General features: G+C 33.4%; 3 protein-coding genes across 4 annotated transcripts in view; 2 read left to right on the forward strand and 1 right to left on the reverse strand.

Annotated features, from left to right (window-relative positions):
- LOC123306545 overlaps window positions 1–5,139 on the forward strand; it is a 32,617-nt gene extending 27,478 nt beyond the window's left edge. For both annotated transcript variants that reach the window (XM_044888587.1, XM_044888588.1), the window contains 3 exons: window positions 267–438; window positions 4,427–4,569; window positions 4,910–5,139. In XM_044888587.1, the coding sequence (XP_044744522.1) occupies window positions 267–438; window positions 4,427–4,569; window positions 4,910–5,059 (465 nt within the window). In that variant the 3' untranslated portion in view covers window positions 5,060–5,139. The remainder of the gene's footprint in view (window positions 1–266; window positions 439–4,426; window positions 4,570–4,909) is intronic.
- A 1,276-nt stretch (window positions 5,140–6,415) lies between these two features.
- LOC123307804 (tetratricopeptide repeat protein 37) lies at window positions 6,416–21,867 on the forward strand. Its single transcript, XM_044890243.1, has 19 exons — window positions 6,416–6,589; window positions 6,643–6,875; window positions 6,931–7,129; window positions 8,326–8,683; window positions 8,839–9,077; window positions 9,396–9,689; window positions 9,844–10,020; window positions 10,157–10,317; window positions 11,603–11,738; window positions 11,798–11,982; window positions 12,121–12,303; window positions 12,939–13,153; window positions 13,548–13,735; window positions 14,044–14,254; window positions 18,488–18,745; window positions 19,125–19,275; window positions 19,362–19,536; window positions 20,600–20,809; window positions 21,566–21,867. Exons 1-19 carry the CDS (start codon window positions 6,509–6,511, stop codon window positions 21,794–21,796), a joined length of 3,885 nt encoding a protein of 1,294 aa, XP_044746178.1. The 5' UTR covers window positions 6,416–6,508; the 3' UTR covers window positions 21,797–21,867.
- LOC123307805 lies at window positions 15,526–18,122 on the reverse strand. The gene is made up of 5 exons (XM_044890244.1): window positions 17,794–18,122; window positions 16,588–16,722; window positions 15,988–16,213; window positions 15,803–15,934; window positions 15,526–15,740 (listed from the first exon to the last, which is right to left on the reverse strand). The coding sequence occupies exons 1-5, from the start codon at window positions 17,909–17,911 to the stop codon at window positions 15,650–15,652; spliced, it is 702 nt and encodes a 233-aa protein (XP_044746179.1). The 5' UTR covers window positions 17,912–18,122; the 3' UTR covers window positions 15,526–15,649.
- Window positions 21,868–22,456: the final 589 nt, after the last annotated feature.

Here is a 22,456-nt window from a genome sequence, read left to right on the forward strand (position 1 = left end):
TGTTTTCACCACCTTGATACTTACAGAACCACTTAGGATTTTCGCTTTTTTTGTATCGCATGAAGACTATAGAGTCATTATACAATGATTTAAAACATGCTTGGAAGAAATCGATGCTTTAGCTATCAAAACCAAAAATCTATACAAAGGTTCAGCTATCAAAATCTGATCAAATCAATAATTGTCTGTACGCCACGAATTCTTCATAATATTATCAACTTCATTAATTTTAGTTTTCATAACATAAAATGATCTATATTTTACAGATGAAGAAACTGACTTTTTATGCAGCTTTCATTGGCCTTCCCCTTTTAGCCAGTTATCTGACTGAGTATCGTCCAAACAGAGTGGTGGAAGCTGTTTTGAATCCACTTGTTAGACCTTTATTCGGCCTCGGAATAGCAGTTGGACTTCTTGGTATGGCAACCGGAAGTGGAGGTAACTATGAAAAATTTATCATTGACTAGGTAGGTACTTCTTTACGGAAAGGAAATATGAATTTTCGAAAATTCTTCTCAATAAATAATTTTATGTCTGAATAAAATTCAAAATCACTCACTCCTGTAGCTGGGTCATTGCTTATACCGGGCGTCTCTGAATATATGCGAAGGACTTTGGAAGTGAAGTTGATTCCTCTATGAAAATTAGCAGAGATACAAATTTTTTCCGAATCTCTCCACCTCTGCAAGATACTGCTCCTAGATTATATATTTTTAATGACTTCTGAAAAACATTAAGAATTATAATTTTACAGAATGTGAAGCACGCACCATACCTGATTTTCCTGCTCTAATTTTTTTCTATTCCTCTTTCGATTCTGAAGAAAAAAAGTTTCAATACGGTTGACACTTTCTTCGGAATAAATCAAAACTTATACAGGGTGAGTCTTTGACTCGTACTAAAAATTTAAAGGTAGATTCTTGAGGTAAAAAAAAACACTTTTTCCTTTATCATTTTTTCCGATTCGGCTCTGATAAAAAGATGTAGCCATTTTAAGTTTTCATAATGCCAACCCTGGAAAAACAAAATTACCTTCAGAATAACTAGATAATCTGTAACAATTGTGGATCTTTTAAACAGACTTGTATTCCGCCGAAGTATCCAATTTTTCAAATTTCACATATATTTTTTAATTTTTGAACATCAAATTACTTGAAAACGGAGCATTATACCAGAAAATATGAAGAATACTCTTACTTTACAAAACGTTCGAATATTCATAAGATAGCGTCCACCTTTTCAAGAGTTTGGTTCTTTGAATTTTTGGTATTTTTATGGTACGTTATGGTCATAATTAGAAAACGGGAAGACGTGGGTGATATCCTGTGTTCGAAAAAGATTCATCAAATAAATGAAAAACTATATTCCGGAATTCATTTCATTCGATGAAACCGTTTATAAGATGGATTTAAAAATAATTTTTTTTATGGTTTTTCAACAGCCTGCACTTATATTTTAAACCGAGCCGATTCGGGAAAAATGGTAAAAGAAAAAAGTGTTTCTTATGGCCACAAGGATCTACTGCTGAAATATTTGTACGAGTCAAAGACTTACTCTGTATAGCTATACAGGCTGTCTGTAAACAAATGCGAAGGACTCAGGGAGATGATTCCTCGATGAAAATAAGCAGGGGTAGTTCCTATATTTTTTTTTCGAAATCGGCCTCCCTTCCAAGATTCAGCCAATGGAAGGCGATAGCGAGTTGACAGTTATTAATTTTTTTACGGGTTCTAAAAAACACTGAGTCACAAAACTATATACCTACATAATATGAAGCATTGAGTAGATGTTACTCACATAATTTTTTTAGATCTCATCACTCATCACTTTATTATAAGGGGTTGAAAATAACAACGCTTATGATTTTCCTTCAAAAATTGTTTTCGTGGGATAGATTTTCGAAAAATAAAATTCTCTTCTTCTTCTCTTCAATTCTGGAGAAAAAAAGTCTCTTGCAAAATTTCGATACAGTCGATACTTTTTTGGGAATAAATAAAAACTTACAAGCAGTTTTGATCACTGTTCATTCCATTTCATCGTATAAGTGTTCCATAGAATGACTACCTCCCGCTAAAATACATGTTGTTATTTTCAACCCCTAATAAAACAGTTATGAGATCAAAAGAAATTGTGTAACATCTACTTAGTGCTTCATATTATTTATAGTTTTATGACTCATTGCTTTCTAGAACCCGTAAAAAGAATTAAAAACTGTCAACTCGGCATCACCTTCCAAAGGCTGTATCTTGGAAGGGAGGTCGATTTCGAAAAAAATTTATAGGAACTACCCCTGCTTATTTTCTTCGAGGAATCATCTCCCTTAGTCCTTCGCATTTGTTTACAGACACCCTGTATACAGAGTGTGGAGTAATGAATGGATAATATGGAACCTGCGGGTAGAGGACTCTATGGCGGTTCAGAAAAATATATTTTACGTTCAGTAAAAGTGCCTTGGTTTTCGAGATATTGGAGATTTTCGAAAATTCAAGAGAATTACACCCTTCGCCACTCGTTTTGCAGGCAAGACTCCAAATGAAGGAATTTTTTTGAATAGTATTCCTGGATAGATGATCTATCGAATGTAATTCATTATTTTCGAGGCGTATGAATAGTTCTTCATGAAAAAAAGGTCTAACTCAACTTTTCCGTTTTGCTTATTTTTTTTTCATAAGTTCAACCTAGCGCGGTGTAAAAAATAATATGGTTACCTAAGAGCCAATGCAAGAAAAAACATGCCCGTTTCATTGAGATTCAGAAATAGTATAACTCTCTGTATTTTCAGAATTTAATACAAAATAAATTCCTATATTGCTATCAGTTGAGGCCTAGTTTAATGTAAAAACTGTTTCTAAAATTTTTTGCAGCTAAAATGAGAAATGCAAGCAGAACAAAGCAATCATCCATAACAAGGTATAGAGTATGTACTGAAGCTCATAGTGGCCTCTTAGAGCATTTTCTATGAAATTTAATTCAATGAAACGATACTCATTTTAAAATTGTTAATATGCAATAAAGCTATGATTCATTAGAAAGTGTAGACTATAGAGCATGTATCAGAACTCATTGTGGCCAATTTAAACATCATTTGTGAAACTTCATTCAATGAAACGATATTTTAAAATTGTTTTCATCCTTGATCTTTTCTCATCATATATGTTTGCCAATTTACCTCCAACGACGGTAAGATTGCACACTCTCATTCTTTTACAATGACCACCGTTTACATAAAAAAATGTACATAAAAATAGCATTATTTAAATTGTGAATTGTAATTTCAGCTGGCCTGATGATGGCTTAATCATAGCCGAAATCGATCGCCAAAGTATTATACAATAAATACAGTGTGTTTTTTATCTACATTCACCGATTATATACAGAAACATACTATGGAAGCATACATTGCCAAAATTTAAAATTGTTATTTTTTCTCGTTTTCTTTTATTATCGAACCCCAACGTTGTGAATAGGTCAATATTTTCAAGTTAATTTCAAGTTATGAATTAAATTTTTGCATTTTTGTAATGAAGGTCTTGACTCAATATAATAGAAATTAATTTTTAGCTTTTTTCTTAATTACGAAAGTGCTAAAATTCACTTCGTTACTTGAAATTTGTTTGAAAACTATTAATTTTATAACTATAGGGCTCAATAATGAAAGAATACGAGAGAAAAAACCAATTTTAAAATATCGTTCAATTGAATCGAGTTTAACAAAAAGTGTTTAAAGTGGGCATCAGGAGCTCTACTAGATGCTTTACAACTTCTTATGAATAATTGCCTTATTCTGCTTGCAAGTCTCATTTCAGTTGCTAAAAATTAAAGAAAAAGGCTTATATCAAACTCCGCCTTGACTCATTGTGATTGTGATAGAAATTTATTTTGTATTCAATGCTGGAAATAGAGTGAGTTATACTATTTCAGAATCTCAGTTAAACAGGCATGTTTCCTCTTGCTTTGGCACTCAAGTAACCATATTATTTTTTACACCACGCTGGGTTGAACTTAGGAAAAAAAATGAGCAAAACGGAAAATTTGAGTTAGATCTTTTTTTATGAAAAACTATTCATGCGCCCCAAAAATAATAATCTACATTCGATAGCGCATCTATCCAGGAATACTATCCAAAAAACATTTTGAAAAAATTCCTTCATTTGGAGTTTTGCCTGCAAAACGAGTGGCAAAGGCTGTGATTTTCTTGAATTTTCGAAAATCTCCAATATCTCGAAAACCAAGGGACTTTTACTAAACATAAAATATATTTTTCTGAACCGCCATAAGGTCCCCTACCCGCAGGCACCATATTATCCATTCATTACGCCACACCCTGTATACTCCTTTCGTTATGTTCATGTATGTATAATAAACATAAATCGTGGAAATGCATTTTACAACAATCCTTGAGTACAAAAGTTAATCCTAATTTCAGGTTACATCAAGAAATTTTTCGAGAGTGCACCTATGGTGTTTTTGGGAAATTTCACATACAGCACATACCTTTTCCACTTCACTCTCGTTTTCGGCCGAAGAGTTTTTCGGGCTGGTAATATCGAAGTAGACGATCTCGTATGTGTAAGTATTTATTCCAGTAATTACCCTTACAGGTAAGCGTCCACAGTTACGCATCGTACGCAACGCACGGATCGCAAATAATCAAGCGATGCATCCGGGCAGTACGACACCAAAGAACAGACCCACTTTATGTACGACACGTATCAGTGGACGCACTTAAATGAGTTCCTATACAAAGCATTCTAAAATACTTTCGATGCGATCCGTGCGTTGCGTACGATGCGGAACTGTGGACGCTTACCTTAAGGTGCTGCTGATAAAAAATTTGTATGAAAATTAAGCAAATTTAAAACTGAAAAACAAAAAGTATTATTTTAAATACTACTTATTTTTTTTTCAGTATGGTAACACCCTAATAGATGTCCCTTTGTCCTTCATGATTGGAATCGTTTTTTACATGATTTTAGAACATCCCCTCATAAGGCTGCAGAAAATATTTATTCCACAAATATCCAACAGAAGGAAGAAAGAAGAATCAAAAGTAGAATAATAATCTGTGGTGCAGATATTGTTATGTGTTTTGGTGCTGTTTTGAATTTTGTTGTTTTTATGAAATATAATGAAGGAATATTTTTGTCATTTTACTTGTATTGAAATTAACCAACTTCATCAAGATGGGTTGGTAGATTCACCTTCGAAGTAAAGTTTGACATTTGAGGATGTCTAAGGCGTTGATACTCTTTGTTTATACTCTCCATGAGTATATAGTATATACAGTAGGAGTATATAGTCACTGTAGTTTTCAGGCAGGGCGAGCGCTGCACGAACAGGCGATTTTTTCCTCGTTTTCGCACTCATTTCACTTTCGAAAGCAAGGGTGGTCCTACGGGGGGTGTAAAGGGTGTAATTACCCCCCCAGAGTCCATAACGAATTCGATTTTTTGAATTTTTCATATGAAGAAACTAAGAAAAAACAATATTATAATGAAAGGAAAAGGAGAGATTCCTTGAACAATTTTAAGAAAAAAAAAATGGGAGTGCAAATGCTACCTAAAGATACCTACAGGGTGTTATTTGAAGTCTTAATTTGAAATTCAATTGCTCTTTCAATTACTACCCCTCCCCACCCCCCAGAAAATTAGTCATCTAGGACCGCCCTTGTTCGAAAGTATCACTTTCCTGCACTAGTACGACAAAGTGATTTTTTTCTGATAAGTAAAGTGAATCTGAAGTGAGTGTGGTAGAAAGGAGAGGTAGTTTAGAAAAAATAATATTTTTAATCTTGTGCGTTTTTGAGTGCGGGAAAGTATTAACTTTCCGCACTTGCAAGGAAACTATTTCCAAGTTTTTCCAAGATATGGGTAAAGTACCATTTATCTCCCCTTGTTGGGAAAATAACTATTTGTTTCCTCATCATCATTACCAGTGTTAACAATTAATATTATCCATTAATATTACTATATGCCTACCAAGTTCATAGCCATGATATGCAATTGTTAATATTTCAAAGAACAGCGATTGTTAATATTTCAAAAATTATGAAACATTCTAGGAAATAGTAATTTTCCCTTTTCCAGATAGAAAGTTGATAAACTAGTGGAGCAATCAAAGCAATCTTTTTAAAGAAGTACGCATAAACTATGTCAAGTACTTTGGAACGGTTTAGGGGATTCCCTGACTGCTAATGAATAACAGATGTTCCACAATGTTTTCGGCATTTTTCAATAAATAATAAGGTCAGGAAAAGTTAAACATTTCTGAATCATTTTAGCTTTTATTCTTCCATAATTTCGAACATGAAACATAACTTGTCTTTTCCCTCTACCCTCTTTTTTCTTTTTTTTTGTGACTGACCATAAATTTTTTAATAATTTCAATTTCATTAAGTCTATGGATATAACCTAAATTATTTGTCATTTATCAATCATAAACAAATAATTGTAATTCTTACCTTTTGAAATTAGTTTTTAAATTTATTTCTCTAATTTAAAATCAGTAAATGGATATCAAAAGTCAATTGAAAGAAGCTAGGGAAGCGATCAAAACTAAGGATTTTAATAAATCGATTAAAATATGTAGGGTAAGTATAGATGATAATACTTGCGATACATATTTTGCCTCATTCGATCGTAGAACGTTCTTAATGAAGATGAAGATAATTATATAGCCTTAGTCTTTTTGGGGCTCTCTATCCAAGAAACAGCCCCTTCAGAGGAGAGTGAAAAGGCTTTTCGAAGAGCTATTGATATCAATCCGGAAAACTTACTAGCATGGAATGGATTGGCAAATTATTTTGAAAAAATAGACACCACTGAAGCCAGATTAGAACTGATTAAAATATACACCTTCTTAGTTGGAAAAGAAACGTAATCTATCGAGTAGCAGACTATTGATAACATTGTTCATGCAATAATTTTTCAGGACTGAAAAGAAACTGATAGAATATTGTGAAAAGTTATGTAGCCTTTACAAATATACTAATGTTGAAGAGATATGCAGGGTTATATATGATAAAGTAGAGAGTGGCAGTTTTTCAGAATCTGCTTTGACCAATAGTAGATCATCTTTGGCCAATATTCTAAAACAAACTAATGAACTCTCTGATGATATCCTTGAAGTAGTAAGTACATTCAATTATTCTCTACGATATGAAATAGATGATTTCCAACAATGAGTGCTGTACTCTTAACTTGTTCAGGAGCGGTAACTAGTACTTCTTCAGATAGTTTATTGAAAACGGCTGGAGGATGTTCTTGTTCAAGGTTGTTCAGGTTGTTTCACACAAAGTGACAACTAGAAGTATCTAGAGAACTGAATAAGGTTTTCTTCTGAAAATTTGTGGATCATTATGAATGGCTGGGAATCTGGCCTGGGAATATTCGTGTCTCGGTGAAACTTCCTGTTACACTGAAAAATGAATCAATTTTTGTTATTTCAAATGGAACACCTATATTTCAATACATTTTTGGATTCCACACAAAATTTGAACTACAGTTTATTTAAACTGCAACTTCGAGGTTCTGGAGATATTAATTAATTTTTTTCAAATTTAACTTAATGACAGTCTCAAATGAATTGTTAAATTCCTACTGACAAAACTTACAAAGTTGAGAATTTTACTATTCTCAGAGAATATCAAGATTCAACTTGTGGTCTAAATTAAACAGAATGTTTTTTGGGGAAGTTCAAATACAACACCCTGTATTCCAATAGATCATTGATGGGACGAATAAATCTGTCTAACAATGCTTCACCCTATACCTTAATCTGAAAACAAAGAAATGTTTTACTTTAGGGTCAATATGCTAGAGACAGCAATGGAAATGCATTTTTTCAGGCTATTGAGTTAATGTTAATGTTAATTAAGTAACATTTTCATTTTGTTTCATTTTAGTAGGACTTACATCCAGTTTTATAATAAAATTCAAAATCCCTTTAAGCTTAAAGCTTCCTTGTCAAGTTTTAAAATAAGAGACTTCAAATTTGATCACGAAATTAGCTCTAAATGAGACTTGGAAATTGAAGGGGCTTAAAATTAAAGGGACTGCAAAATTTATTATGAAACTGGCCCTTAGAATAATGTTTCTAATTTTTCTTTGAGCAAGAGTAAAAAAAATAGTAATAAATAATAATTACACTATATTAGAAGCTTTATCACCCTCACAAGAACGTTCACAACATTTCATAATATGAAGTTTTTTCAAAATGGGTTCAAGAATCGCCCCTTAAATATTAAGATGTAACACCCTGTATGGTATTAACTGAAAAAAAAGATTCATTTATATTATTCAAAACTCATATCAACATAATTTTCAGTATGAAGATATTCTTAGTAGTCTCATAAGCAATAATGAGACTGTAACAACAGATTATTATTCCCAATATTTAATGGTCCTCTATAAGCAGAAGAAGTACGAGAGGCTTCTCACTCATGTGATAAAAATGTACAAAATATTTCCTGAAGATATAACATCAATGAATTGGATATGTCAACTTTATAATGAGTTATATGTAGAGAAAAAACCTTGTGTCATATCGGAATTTGTGAACATTGAAAATGTTTACAAAGATCTGTTAGTTTTGGAACCTGTTAATGCTATGGGGATTTTTACAAAAGCGATATGTGATGTAGAAAGCGGAGAATATATTGAAGCTAAAAATAAATTGAATACAGGTAAGAAAAGAGGAAAGAAATCTCCTCCTTTATTTTGTCGTAACATTAGTTGAAATCCTGTATACAGTAGCCACCAAAATATTGAACCTACTTTGGAAATAGGGAGAGCATGTATCTCATTATAACACTTGGATTCTCATGATGTTTTCTTGTAGTTGTTTCCATGAAGTCAAGTCTTTCACATGCTTGGATTCTTCTGACAAGAGTCAATATTATGCTTCATTCCTATGATGACGCTGCAGAGTCAGCAAAGTTTGCCGTCAAACTAATCAAGTCACCTAAAAATTCTTGTGATGAGCATGTAAGAAGAGATTGTGAAACCATGTACTTGGAGGCTTTATCTAGATCTTCTGAGAGTTGTCATTGGGAGAAGGCAATAGAACTTTATGAAAAGGTGAATGATTTCTCATAGTATGTACTATGACCTTATTTCAAGAAGAACTTTATAACATAGTCATTCAAATGTTTCACTACTTTTCTCTGTGAGTAATGCAAATTTCCAAGATTTATTATGTCAATTTTTCGAATGACATTTTAGTTCCCTGCCTATCGATTCTCAACATTATCTTTTTTTTGAGGAGAAAAATGTTCAAGCTCCTCAAATTGTTTAAGTTTCTAGTTCCATCAGGTTATAATAAAGTGTGAACTAATTTTATTCCATCAAACAGAAAGGAGTTTTAATGTGAATTTCAATTAAACGTAATTTTTTTAGCTGGATGAAAAATCCAAGGAGCTGTGCCTTCCTCATTACACCAGGGCAAACATCAAGTTGGGTAATATGGTGGAAGCTAAACGTTCAATAACTCAGATGGAAAGGTCGGACAAAAGCGAAGATGATTTTTCCGGAATTCTTAGGGCGCAGTTATTGAGAAAGCAGAACCATCATCTTCTTGCTTTGGAAGTTTTGAACAAAAAGGCGATTCAAACTCCTGAGTGGTTTTTGGAGCTGGGGGTCACGCATTTCGAACTTGGAGAGTTCGATAAATGCTTGCTGCCTTTCTTGAAGGTGAGAATTTCAAATTTCAAAAGATTTTGTGTTATATTTTGCAGTTTGAAATCTGAATCTGAATGAAATGAGTATGATCAATTCATTTTTCAATGGATTGTCCATTCCAAATTGCAATTGTGATGTAAATTTAATAATATGGATTTACTTCCAGGCAGCAAAAAATGATCCGAATAATTATTATTCCTTCTTTTATCTTGGAAGGTGCTATTGTGAGATGAAACAATATAATAAAGCCAGAAGATGTTATGAGAGGTCATACAAGCTATGTCCTACCTTCAGTAATGCAGCACTGGAACTGAGCAAAATCTATAGGATACTCAAGAACTGGGTGAGTAAATTTCATGTAATTTTTGCTCTAGAAAGGCAGTCAAGTGTTTTAATTAATGAAGTTATTAGTGTAATTATACTTCAATGTATAAAAAAATATAACGGTAAAATACATTAGTAAATATTTTTCATTTTAGGATGCCAATACAGCACTTTTGCAAACAATAACAAAGAATGTAATCAATAAGCAAAACATATGGGCTTGGATGCAGATGGGTCTAAATTTGATGGAACAGGGCGAGTACAATCAAGCGATTCAACACCTGAGATTGGTATCAAGAGTAGACGAAGCTAATGCGTGAGTTTGATATGTTACCATTGCATTTTTTCAATGATAAACTAAATAATCAACATTATCGAATACATTTTTGAAAAATAACATTTTTCAATTTGTTCATGATGAAAATGATTGAAATTTTCTTCTCCTTGGGAAGTCGAAGGTTAAATGAGCAGATTTTGGTTCATTACTACCTGTGGCACATTATGTTAGAGCTTGTAGAGAATTCTTTACAATTATTTAAGGAAAAGCTAGGAAAAATGGACTTATTCACGATTGTTTTAATATTCAGAATTAAAATGAGATACCTATCATGAAATCTATTGTTTATGACAATAAACCAAAAACTATTGATAACACACTATTATAAATTTTCAAAGATGTACTTATAATGACTATGTAAAGCGTAATGAAAGACATACTGAACAATTTTTATAGACGAAATTAATTCAGACATATGACACCTGCCCATATGATTCAACAAATATTACGATCTGAATCGAACTAGTAAACCACACTCACTCAAAGTAATTACAGAAATTCCATTTTGTTGAGGAAGAGTACATGCTGACCATGGTTTTTTCTATAAAAATCTGTTACCAAAAATTCAAAATACTTTTTGTACAATGGGGAATTCTCCTCAATTTGGGTTATCACTGCATATGAAAGTTTAAACATTATGAGTTTCATTCATGAATTTTTCAAATTCACCACGGAAACCATTCAAAATCAATCCAACCCCAAAATATGGGGTTTTAAAATTTAAATCGCTTTGTTTCAAGTTTACGATTTGGCAACAGCGCCTACTAGAAAATAAAAAGAACAATGTCCGATCATCTTGTTTATAAAATGACAGCAGTTTATTTACAGCCATCATAAGGCGCCTTCTTACTGCCGAGCCTCAACAGCAACCGGCCATAAAAATCGCATAAAATTTTACGAGGTTTCTCGTTCGTCGCAGACCTCATAGACAGCTTTGAGTATTCAATTAATAATTAATACTCAAGATAGACAGCCATCTTTGTCTATCTCATCAATATAATGTATTTGTTGTCCTTTATTATCAACGCATATTTCAGTCGACGTTGCCAGCTTGTGTAATCGACATAAATCGCTTTAAATTTAAAATACCCATTTTTATTTTTCATTTTTAAGTACTTAAAATAATTTTTTTTTGGGAAACAGTTGAAATGGTTATTTTAGAATGTAACGTTTCAAGGATATTTCTTAAAAAATACGTCATTTTGTCAGAAGGAGTATTCCCTATTGTTTCCTTATTCAATTCTTATGAGCTTAATTTTTTTAGTCATTGTTGGGAAGCTTTGGCTGATGCATATTTATATAAAGGGGCATATACTTCAGCACTGAAAGCCTATGAACGAGTTCTGGAAATCTCAGGTGATGCTCTATATCCAGCACTCCAAATCGCCCTCATCAAAAAAGTAATTTCTTTAATAACCCAATGATGTTCAATCATGATTCCAGTTTTTGTCGTTTTCAGGATTTGGGTCATTTCCATGATGCAATGCAAGATTTTGAAGCACTTCTATGTAAGAATAAAAAATGTATATTAACTTTAACTGGGTTGGCCGAAACTTGTTTGAAAAGAGCTGCTGAATGTGTTATGGAACAAAGACTTGGAACTGCCAGAGATTGTGCTCAGTATGGAGTTGAAGCAGTTTCAAGGTAGAAAGTTGAGTTATATAAAAACGACCCTCTGATTTGGGTCGGTTGTTATGTTACAAAGTGGAAATTTGGCGTTCCATTCATGAAATTTGGTGATTCATTCATTCAAATTGTTTTTTTTTTCTATCTATTCAACAGGGCAATTCAACAAGGCAGTGAAATATCTTGTCTCTGGAAAATACTTGGTGACTGTTGCATTCTGGTTGCACAATTGCCTGAAAAATATTGTTGTTTGATGATAATGAGAGCAATTGACGAACCAAATCAAGATGATGGCGACAAAATTTTAGAAAAGGAAGACTTATTGCAACTTGCTGTTAGGTATGTTGAAATATTTACATAGTTTACATAATTTTTATGTGATATCATTACATTTGAAGTACGGGACTGTGGAAGGCAAAGCCAGCCTGTATATGTATGTCCATTTTATGTTGAAATACCCTATATATACTATTGACTAAGCTTGTTCTCAAGATCTTATACATATGTAACTTGATGGTTTCTAGGACAAGGTACAGGGTCTTTATAAATTAATGTAACATCGTGGTAGGCGTCAACTTTGAAATTGAATGATTTATAGTTCGAAACCTTTCAGTAAGAAGCAGAACACTAAAGCAGTATAATTCAAAGCCAACCTCCCACACCCTATATTTTGGGATTCGATAATATGTCCTATTTGCACTTTTCTTCTGTTTTTGTCATTGTATTTTTTTGAGTATCTTCTAAGAGAGCCAAGATAAATTAATTCTTCCATTCGCTCAAGCTACAGTTTCATAAAAGTTGTTTTCGGCGTATTTTCCGTTTAATGTTTCTATGAGCTACAATGCCTTCATTGACTTAGAGGCCGATGTTAAACATTTCAGTTTTTACATCCAGGAAACACCCCCACTATAAAAATGACAGTTTTTACAGGTTCAATTGTTACAACTAGCGTTCGTTATTTTTTTCATTTTCAGGTGTTATTGTAAGGCAATTGTACTGACTGAAAACAACGATCTGCTCTGGCATGATCTAGCTGTCGCTTACCATCATCAAGCTAAGCATTCAGAGGATAAGGAAACGATCAATGAAATCTTGACCAGAGCCCAAGCTATTTTACAACAGTGTATTTCCAAGAATCCTTCCTATTGGCAACATTGGAATCTATTGGGAATTGTTGCAATGACTAAAGGTAACCTATTCAAAAATATTTGAATTTTAATTCAAAATAATATTAATATAATTGGAATATCCTACTAATTTTCATTATAAGAACATGTTTTTTATGCTAAAATGATTTTCACCATACATGTTTCGCTATCAAAGTAGCATCTTCAGGTTGGTGAACAAGTATACCTTTTCCTAATAATAATAATCTTTATCTATGCATTGCCTCCCACTATGCTAGTCAATTTGAAAACGTAAACTAATCTAACTCATATAAACCATTAATACCAAAATTGTTAAGTATGCCATCATTTTTAATATCACAAAGTTCACTATCCCCAGTCGAATTTTTCCAATGATATTTTCTTGTGGTCGAGGTGATAGAATAAAAGAGACATTTCCTTACCTAACTCTTTCAGATCCTCCTAACTATGCACTGGCTCAGCACGCTTTTATAAAAGCTGTCACAGCAAATCGTAATAGTTACATTTCATGGACCAATTTGGGCGTCTTATATCTGAAGTTGGAGAATATTTTGTTGGCAAATCAGGCATTTGGGCAGGCTCAAAGATCAGATCCTAATTATATCCAGAGTTGGATTGGACAAGTAAGCGTTACCTGCTTTTTCATACATTTTGGAGCGAGGTCGACAATCTGAGTCAGAAAAGAAAGAGTTCTTATAGAAACTTGAAGTATCATAACTTACAATTTTTTTTCACTTATGAAATAGGTTCTTGTAATATGTATTTTTATTTGCACTATTTATAATTTGTTTCGGTCGTGTTTGATTGTACTCAGATTGTATAGAAATATACACAGTAACCCAACAAAAAGGCCACTATAACTGTACATGTTGTGATGATTTATAGTCACTATGCTCAGAATTTGTGCTGGAGAATATCAATTTTTTCGCAGGGTATTTTAGCTGAGATATTGGATCAGGGTGACGAGGCAATGGATTTGTTCAGGCACAGCACAGATCTAGGTTTTCACCCACAAGGTGCTCTGGGATATGGACATTGGGTGTGCAGAAAACTGATGCAATCGCCAATGACCTCAAATTCCCATGCCATTGATGACTTACATGCAATACCAGTGGCTTGCGATGCTCTTACTTGGTATACCCGTGAGTATAAATTGAAATTATCAACAGTGTTATTTCCCAAATATAAGTATTTGGTAAGAAGACTTGCCTATGTTCGTTTTTTATTGCTTTTGTCACTCTTTTTCATATTAGAGAGATATGGAAGCATCCTTAACGTCATGCGGTAATAACGTCAAGCGCTAATAACGTTACGACGCATGCGTATTTCCATTTTCAGAATAGCGGGCGGTATTAACGTTACCGCATGCCGTAATTTACGGGTGGATAACGTTGAACGTTATCGTAATTTACGTTGTTTTCTTGCCTTGCGCATTACTATTTTTCCGTTTGTTTTGACAGAAATAGGTTATGTTTTGAAACATGGGCCTCTTAATTGACATTGAGACGAATTTTTTTTAAGAGAATAGAAGCAGAAGAGACGAAATGAGTTCCTCAAGAATAATCTAATAACCAAAGTTAAAAGTGTATATCAATTAATGGGTCACATGAAAGTAAGAGTCAAATGAAAATAGAAATTTCCATCCTGTGTTTAATTCTGAGTACCTATTTCAATCCCATATTGATGATTATGAACTATGTAACTTGTTTTCAATATGAAATAAAAGGGTTCAATTCGAGATTTTTTTATTAAGACTCATAAAAGTAGAAACATCTAGATTGGACATTGGCTTATAGGTTAATGGCAGTAAAGCAGTACACAAATAATTCTACGTTATCTCTACATATCCTCCAGATGATATTTTTTCTTAGTAACTATAGTGACCACTTAAAGGTCCATGTCTATTTCAAAATCATGAAAGCATCACTGTGAACAGGTATTTTTCAATACAGTTTAATCCACCTCCACAAACAAAAATTCCTGTAGATATGCATCCATATAAACGCACATTATTCACAAAAACAACATAAAATCAACCCAAAATGCATAACCTATCGACAACAAACTTTGACATTTACCGATCATCTGTTGCTTACGCTAAATTCGTATCTTCCATACGTCTAAATTCCGAGCCAGATAGCGCAAGACGTTATTCCATTACCGCATAACGTTATTAGCGTATGTCGGCGTTGTACGCTTCTTCCATATCTCTCTATTGTTGTTTTTTTTATTCATTCTGCCGTTTATGTAAAAGGTCTATACTGAACAGACGGTTTCCGCTATCTTATTATTTTTCTACAAAAATAGTTTTTTAGAGATGAAAATAGTCGAATGAAGTGTTGATTATTTTTTTATCCCATAAACTCTCATTGAGTAATAAAAGGTAAAAAAAAAGGTTTTTTTTTTCGGAGAAACAATACTATTCAATATTATTATACTTTATTAATTGTTGCACAGTTATAAATAAATAAATTAGCATAAATATAAATAAATTAATGAATAATATATCGGCCTTTGATGAATATTCAGAACATGCTTCATCTCACTTCACAATTTGGATACATATTCCTACATTCCGCTATAGAGTTCGTCTTATTATTCGGTTTGTAGCTCTCAAAAGTTGAATCACTGAAAACCATCAAAATCGTGTAAAAAGTTTCCTTCTTCACATAGTCTCGAAAATAACTCACCTCATCAACCTCATAACAGCCCTGAACAAGGAACTGTTTTCGGCTATGAACTTCGTTTCACACACAAATTTTTTTCGACACTCTACTCGATCCATCTTCATCTCTTTGAATATCCTCTCGGTCAGATTCAACCTGGAATTTCGATATGATGGAGATCGTTCAACGTCGTTTTTACCGAAGCTTACCTCATGAGAAAAGACATCAATTTTTCAATGTAATTTATATTTGTTGAACTCCTTTTGTATCCAGCCAAATTGTCGTTTTTCCTTTTGTTCATATCGTAATTTACTGTCGAGAATCTCTTGAAGGGATGCTCTATCTCATGGGGTCCTATAAAATCTGAGTGGTCTTGTATGTATTCCGCGTCATGGGGGCTGTGGATGTATACTTCTTTCGGGTGATGATAAGAGTCTGTTTAGGATAAAAAATTGGAATTTCACAGTATGTGTTATGGGCCAAAAAATTACTCCAAATTTGACAATGAAGCACATAATATTATTTGTCCAAATTTATTTCAACGCCTTTAGAGTACGCCTTGTTGTAGCGCAAACATATTTCAGCCATTCAAATCTTCTACTTCTTTTTAAGTGGAAGAGGAGAGTTGTGCCACCTGAGCTACAAATAATTTAGACCATTCCAATGAGTGCGCTTTTTAAATGATCAATTTGCAGTATTTTTTTGACTATGTGTATGTAAGTTCGATATCTATAAATAAATCCATCAATCAATGGGCTTTTCAGAGTAAATACAGAGCAAAAATACATGAGATATTGTATTAAACATACCTTGAAATCCTGCATATTTCACCAAAGCGAAGAGTTTCCCACCAAATACTATGACGGTGAAAATGACTCCAATAACAAGAACCAATTTAACTTTGATTGCCAAGAACGTCAAATATTGTATGAGTGCTGAACCATCTAAAAATATAACACAATTTACTTCTGTAAAATCATACAATCCTTAATATTTTTCATTCTAGCCAGGCCCAATTATTTCCTTTATCAATATGATTGGCGGTGGATGGAAATATAAGGGTCCCTCAAAATTATTGTGACATCGCTTTTTTTATCAAAATTTCGTGAATCTTTTGTTTTAAAAACTGTGAAAGTGATTGAAATCTCCACTGTGATGAAATAATCATTTATAAAGACTCTGCAAAAAAATAAAATCGGGTATAAACTCCTTCAGAGTGAGTCTTCGACTTGTACATATATTTCTTAGATAAAAACATATAGTTATTTTAAGTTTTCATAATAGAAATAAGCTACTATATTGAAAAAAAACATGCATTAACTCACTTTTTCCATTCCATTGGAAAGTACTATGTATGATACAATAGATGAGTTACCGCAATTTCGTTGGCGATAAATACCGAATATTCTTCCCTTGATTTTTACTTAATTTTCAATCATAATAACGAATTCAACTTGCAACCATCCATATGTAATCATTCATTATCGTTGTTTATTTCATTTAGTAGAAGAGTTACCAGATTCAAAAATGACCCATTTTTGGTATTTTTATGTTATGTAATTGAGAAACTGGAAGATGTGTGTTCGGAGAAGATCCATCACCTTAATCAAAAACTATATTCTAAAAGTCATTCCATTCGAAAGAATCGTTTGTGTGTTATAACTGAAAATTACATTTTTTATGGATTTTCAAGAGCATGTATCTTCCCAACAGAGCTAAATTGAAAAAAAAAATAGTAAAGAAAAAAAGTTTTTTTTTACCTCAGGAATCTTCGTATCTTTTGTAAAAATGTACCTATGTACAAGTCAAAGACTCAACCTAAAGGGGTTCCATATCTGAGCCCTGAATATAAAATTCATTTGTGTTATAGATTAAGCGTAAACCCTTGCTGTTTCTGTTTTCTTTATTATTTCAAGATTGGCGTTGTTATTAGTTTCCTTTCAAACAAGTTAAATTATGACTTTTCAAATAGTACCGGCCATCTATTTTCAATATTAATATTATTTCGTACTCACAAAATAACCCATGTTTGATATGGTGTTTTTTTCTTGCTTCAAGTCCATCTTCAGCATTAGCACTACTGAGGTGAATTACGATGAGAACTAAAAGAACAACTGAACGTGTGTTTATCATTTTGAACGCGAAATCGATAATATTCTTTTCGTTCCCAATATCCCTTTATATATAGAGACGCATAAAGTGTGCGTATGATCGGAGAGAATATGGAAGTGATAGTTGTTGACGAAATCACTTAGATGTTAAATATTTTGATTTCCCTTTCAGTATGTACATCTTCTTTCATTAACACCCAATTAGCAGTTCGAAGAAAAGACTTTCCTTGAGTAAATACAGAAGTTCGCTTCTTATCGAGATTTATTTCGGTTTTCTAATTTTATCTAAATTTGTTACTCAAAAAGTGGTCACTTTGGAAAGAAAATATCTATGAATAACACTGGTACAAAGAAAGGTGTCTCTGCAAAACGGCATATTATTACTAAATGTTTAAGTTATTATTATTCGTTGTTGTTTTGTTTAATGTAGTTAAATGAAAAAAGTTTGTCCAAGATTTTTCTTGGCATCCTGTATTATATTGCGGGAGTATATCTAGCCCAGTTGGGTTATCAGTAATTAACATTCTTCGACTGTAAAATGTTAAAGATTATTTCAATTTGTTCTTTCAAACATTTTATGGTTTTGCTGTTCTTTCAGAGATGAATCCTTACGACTCTTGCTCTTGGAATATGCTCGGCATTTTGAGAGAGAGGATGGGACTGATATCCGGTGCCGCTGAAGCTTTCAGGAAAGCCTTGAACTTGTCGACCGAGAAGTACAGTGACTTTGCGAGAATAAACTTCGGTCGAGTTTTGAACAAATTAGGACTATACAAGGAGGCCATTAAGATTTGCAGTGATGTACAGGAAAGTTCCTTCAACAGCGGCATTTGGTATGCTCTGGCTCTGTACAAAGGTAATAATATTAATTATATATGTTTTTTTCTCTTTATAAAGATCATTACAACTTTTAACATCAAGCTCTCAACTGAATTGCGTCGGAAAAGCATACTATTGCAACGTCCGTGACCTGTTCTTATACGATGCAAAATTTTCCTGGGAAGATCAAAACCAGGAACTCTATTCAAGAGATCACTGACTGATATTTGGTTGCGAATAATAATTAAAGAGTTCTTCCAGAAACCCCCACAGCAGCTTGCGTGAAAAAGAGTTGTTTTTATTATTAAATGCCCATTCGAAAAATTCTATTGCTTCTACACTTTCCAAGTGAAACTTAACGAATAAAGCAAATGACAAGCCTTAAACTAATTTCATAAGTGTGTTACCTCTCCCAGACAACCAATTCCAAGAGGCTTCAAGTATATATTTGGCAATTGTACAATATTTGGCGAAGGAAGCAACAGTTGGGGATGTGATAGCTTGCATGGCCATCATAACTTATGGACTTGGCGAACCTGATCTCGCCAAAAAAGCGATAGTTGAAAGGTAGGAATATAAGGTTATACGTTTTGTGAAGATTATGTTTCGACTGTGAGTTTGAATAGGAATATTGAGTATTTGTTTTTTTAAAGTTTCAATAAGAGGTTACCAACTGCTCGAGTGATGTACGCATTGATAGCCTTAGGAGTTCTTCAAAAGGATTCTCCGCTTATTCCGATGACTCTCAAACAAGTGGAAGTTTTAGAAGATGTGCCACAGAGTATAGAAGATTTCATCTCTTTGCTTTCGTACGTCCACATGTTTCAGGTAACAAATATTTCTACTTTTTTTTTAACTTTTTTTCAGTTGAGGAAAGAGATGATAGTCAGATGGAGCCAAATCTAGTGAATAAGGGGGGTGTTCTAGTAATTCAAACCCTAAATCACGAATTTTTGGCATGGCAACATGAGATTTGTGTGCAGGGACGTTGTCTTGCAAAAACAAAACACCTTTGAATAGCTTTCCGCGTCTTTTCTCGTTAATTTTTTCGCGTAGAGTCGTCAGTAAAGTCGAATAGTAATTTCCGGATATTGTTCTACCCTTATCCAAAAAATCGATCATGATTAATCCATGGCAATCCCAAAAAACTGAAGCAAGAACTTTCCCAGCAGATTTTTGGACACAAAACTTCTTAGGTCTTGGAGAACCAGAGTGTCGCCATTCCATCGATTGTTGCTTTGTTTCTGGATCGTATAAATGTACCCAAGTCTCATCCATAGTAACAATTCGGTTTAAGAAGTCTACATCATTTTCCAATCTAGCACAGATCGAACGCGATGCTTCTACCCTTGCACGCTTTTCGTCAACACGCTCGATACAACAATTTTTCGATTTTCACAATTTCGGTGGACATCTTCTTTTAATTTATTGCGTAACTCTTTTTTAAATATATTGACATCAAACTTCACACTGACACTTATTCTAATCAGTTATTGTTCGTTGCTATGGTAACGCAATATTTTTTTTTTACGCATGCAACTGGTCTAGGCTAACTAGATCTCAATAAATCCTCGTAAGTTACAGCTTGTCATCGTTGTTATACGGTTCTGATGAGCTCAAAAAAGAGTGAAGCGGTCTGTTGCTTGTTTTAATGACGGCACGTTCTCGGTGTTTCGCTCTAAACTTAGATCCTAGTTAGTCCACTTCCTTTGCTGCCACATAGGCGTTTACCTTCTAACTAATTTACTAATTATATTAGCCATCAACCTCAACAGACTGATGCTGTTTTAAAGTCCTTATAATTTAGAGCCTACTTCTTCCTCTTTTAAATAGGAACAAAGGAACTTTAAATTTAAAGAGACCCACTGTTACTGTTAGTCTTAATTTTCAGGGAAACCATGCTAAGGCCATAAGGAAAACGAGCGAATTAGTTCACTTATTACCAGGAAATTCAGATTTATGGTTAACTTTAGCGTTGACGTTATTATACTCCCTTAAACAGATGAAATCACCCTCGTCACATAAGGAAGCCGCTTACAATGCAGCTAACGTTGCTCTAAAGTTGAGGAAAGCTAAAACCACACACAAAAACGTGTCAAAGGTAAGGAAAATTATTATTTATTTTTCGATTCAAAAAAGAATGGATTTTGGAGATGTCGTCAAAGTTTAATTGATTCGAATGAAGTTCCGAAAAAAGTCCTTATTATGAGTATTGTGTACAGGGTGGGCAAAATTCGTTGACTACTGAGGCGATCTCGAGAACTATAAGAGCTTGAAGAAAACGGATGAGACATTTCCGAGCTTTTGTTCAGAGAAATAAAGAAAACCGTAGACTCCTACGATTCTTCGTTTTTGAGTTATTAGCAAAAAATGAGATTTTGACGTTTTCGTAAAGTTCTGCTAACTTTTTTGTCTTTGAAGTTACAGATGTGAAACTCGATACTTCTAAAGGCACTTTTTTGAGTAGAATCCACTGACGAGCTCAAAATATTTTGTCATTTCGAATCATTAGGCGAACTTTCGTTTTTTTAATTGGAAAAAAATCTTTCGTTAGTCGATTCTAACCTAAGAAGGTTCAAATTTAGATCTGGTACTCCAAAGACAAAAAAGTTATGAGACTTTTTCAAATCGTCAAAATCTCATTTTTGCTAATAACTCAAAAACGAAGAATCGTAGGGTTTTCATCATTCTTTGCTTCTCTGAAAAAGAACTAGGAAATGTGTCATCCGTTTTTTTCTAGCTCTTAAAGTTCTCGAGATCCCCTCAGTAGACAACGAATTTTGTCCAACCTGTACACCTGTATTAGAATATTCATACTTTCATTGATCATTATAACTGAGGAGGTATTTTCTTCCAGATTCTCTGCACAATATCAGTTTCATCTTTGTTGATTCGAAACTACAGATCAGCTCTAGTCGCTGCGCAGAAAGCAGTTTTTTGTACTCCAAATGCAAAAGAAAGTTGGGTTGTACTGAACGATTCATTAGAACACTTTCCGGAAAAGCGAAAGTATTTTGAAATGTCCCATGATGTCCTTTATTCTTCATATGACGACTTCGACCATATAAGGGGCAACACGATATTTTGAGGTTTCTAATTGATTTTAAATTGTTTTATTCGTATAATTTATATCATAGAAATTATCAGTGATATTTTTAAGTCCGCTGTTTTTGTTCAATCTTCACCCACTTCGTTGTAACTTGGTGACAACAAAAATCTCCATCCTCATCGATTTGTGATGAATGAGTTTGGGTACTCGAGGCGGCTGACATCTGTCATCGCTTCTAACGTTCGTTCAAAAAAATTTGTCGTCGACTGACTTCAATATCGACGAATTGTTGGAGATTATCTAAATACCTAGAATGTTTCCAAATATGTAGCTGGGTGGGCCAATATTCTGACCTGCATGCTCACTGCACAAAAATTAGTTAAATTTTTTGCTTAATTTGAAAACCTATCGTAAAGGACAGGTGAATAATGTAGATGAATCAAGACATCGCATGGAAAGTGCTTGTGAATTTATTTGTGGACAAATTGTATTGTTGCTGTAAGTAGTCACTCATCATTACATCGAGCAAGATTGTGCGTACATCGTGCCAATGGTGATCACTTCGAACAACTTCTGTGAATGATTTGGATCAATTTGATTGGTGAGTTTTTGAACCTTATTATTTAAAAAATTGTTACGTCCGTTTTCTAAGATCAGGCTTTTTCTGTCAGGGGATAGAACGATCAGAATAGAGCATTT

The sequence above is a fragment of the Coccinella septempunctata genome, chromosome 2 (genome assembly GCF_907165205.1).
Source record: "Coccinella septempunctata chromosome 2, icCocSept1.1, whole genome shotgun sequence".
NCBI lineage: Eukaryota > Metazoa > Arthropoda > Insecta > Coleoptera > Coccinellidae > Coccinella > Coccinella septempunctata.

What these genes read in the sequence shown, in the direction of transcription:
- LOC123307804 (XM_044890243.1), top strand. Translation starts at nt 6,509, where the DNA reads ATGGATATCAAAAGTCAATTGAAAGAAGCTAGGGAAGCGATCAAAACT. An exon ending in TTCTTAGTTGGAAAAGAAAC is followed by an intron (nt 6,876 to 6,930) that starts GTAATCTATCGA and finishes ATAATTTTTCAG; the next exon opens with GACTGAAAAGAAACTGATAG. An exon ending in TGCTCTGGCTCTGTACAAAG is followed by an intron (nt 18,746 to 19,124) that starts GTAATAATATTA and finishes TACCTCTCCCAG; the next exon opens with ACAACCAATTCCAAGAGGCT.
- LOC123307805 (XM_044890244.1), bottom strand. Translation starts at nt 17,911, where the DNA reads ATGATAAACACACGTTCAGTTGTTCTTTTAGTTCTCATCGTAATTCAC. An exon ending in GAAATATGCAGGATTTCAAG is followed by an intron (nt 16,214 to 16,587) that starts GTATGTTTAATA and finishes TATCCTAAACAG; the next exon opens with ACTCTTATCATCACCCGAAA. An exon ending in GCTGTTATGAGGTTGATGAG is followed by an intron (nt 15,741 to 15,802) that starts GTGAGTTATTTT and finishes GATGGTTTTCAG; the next exon opens with TGATTCAACTTTTGAGAGCT.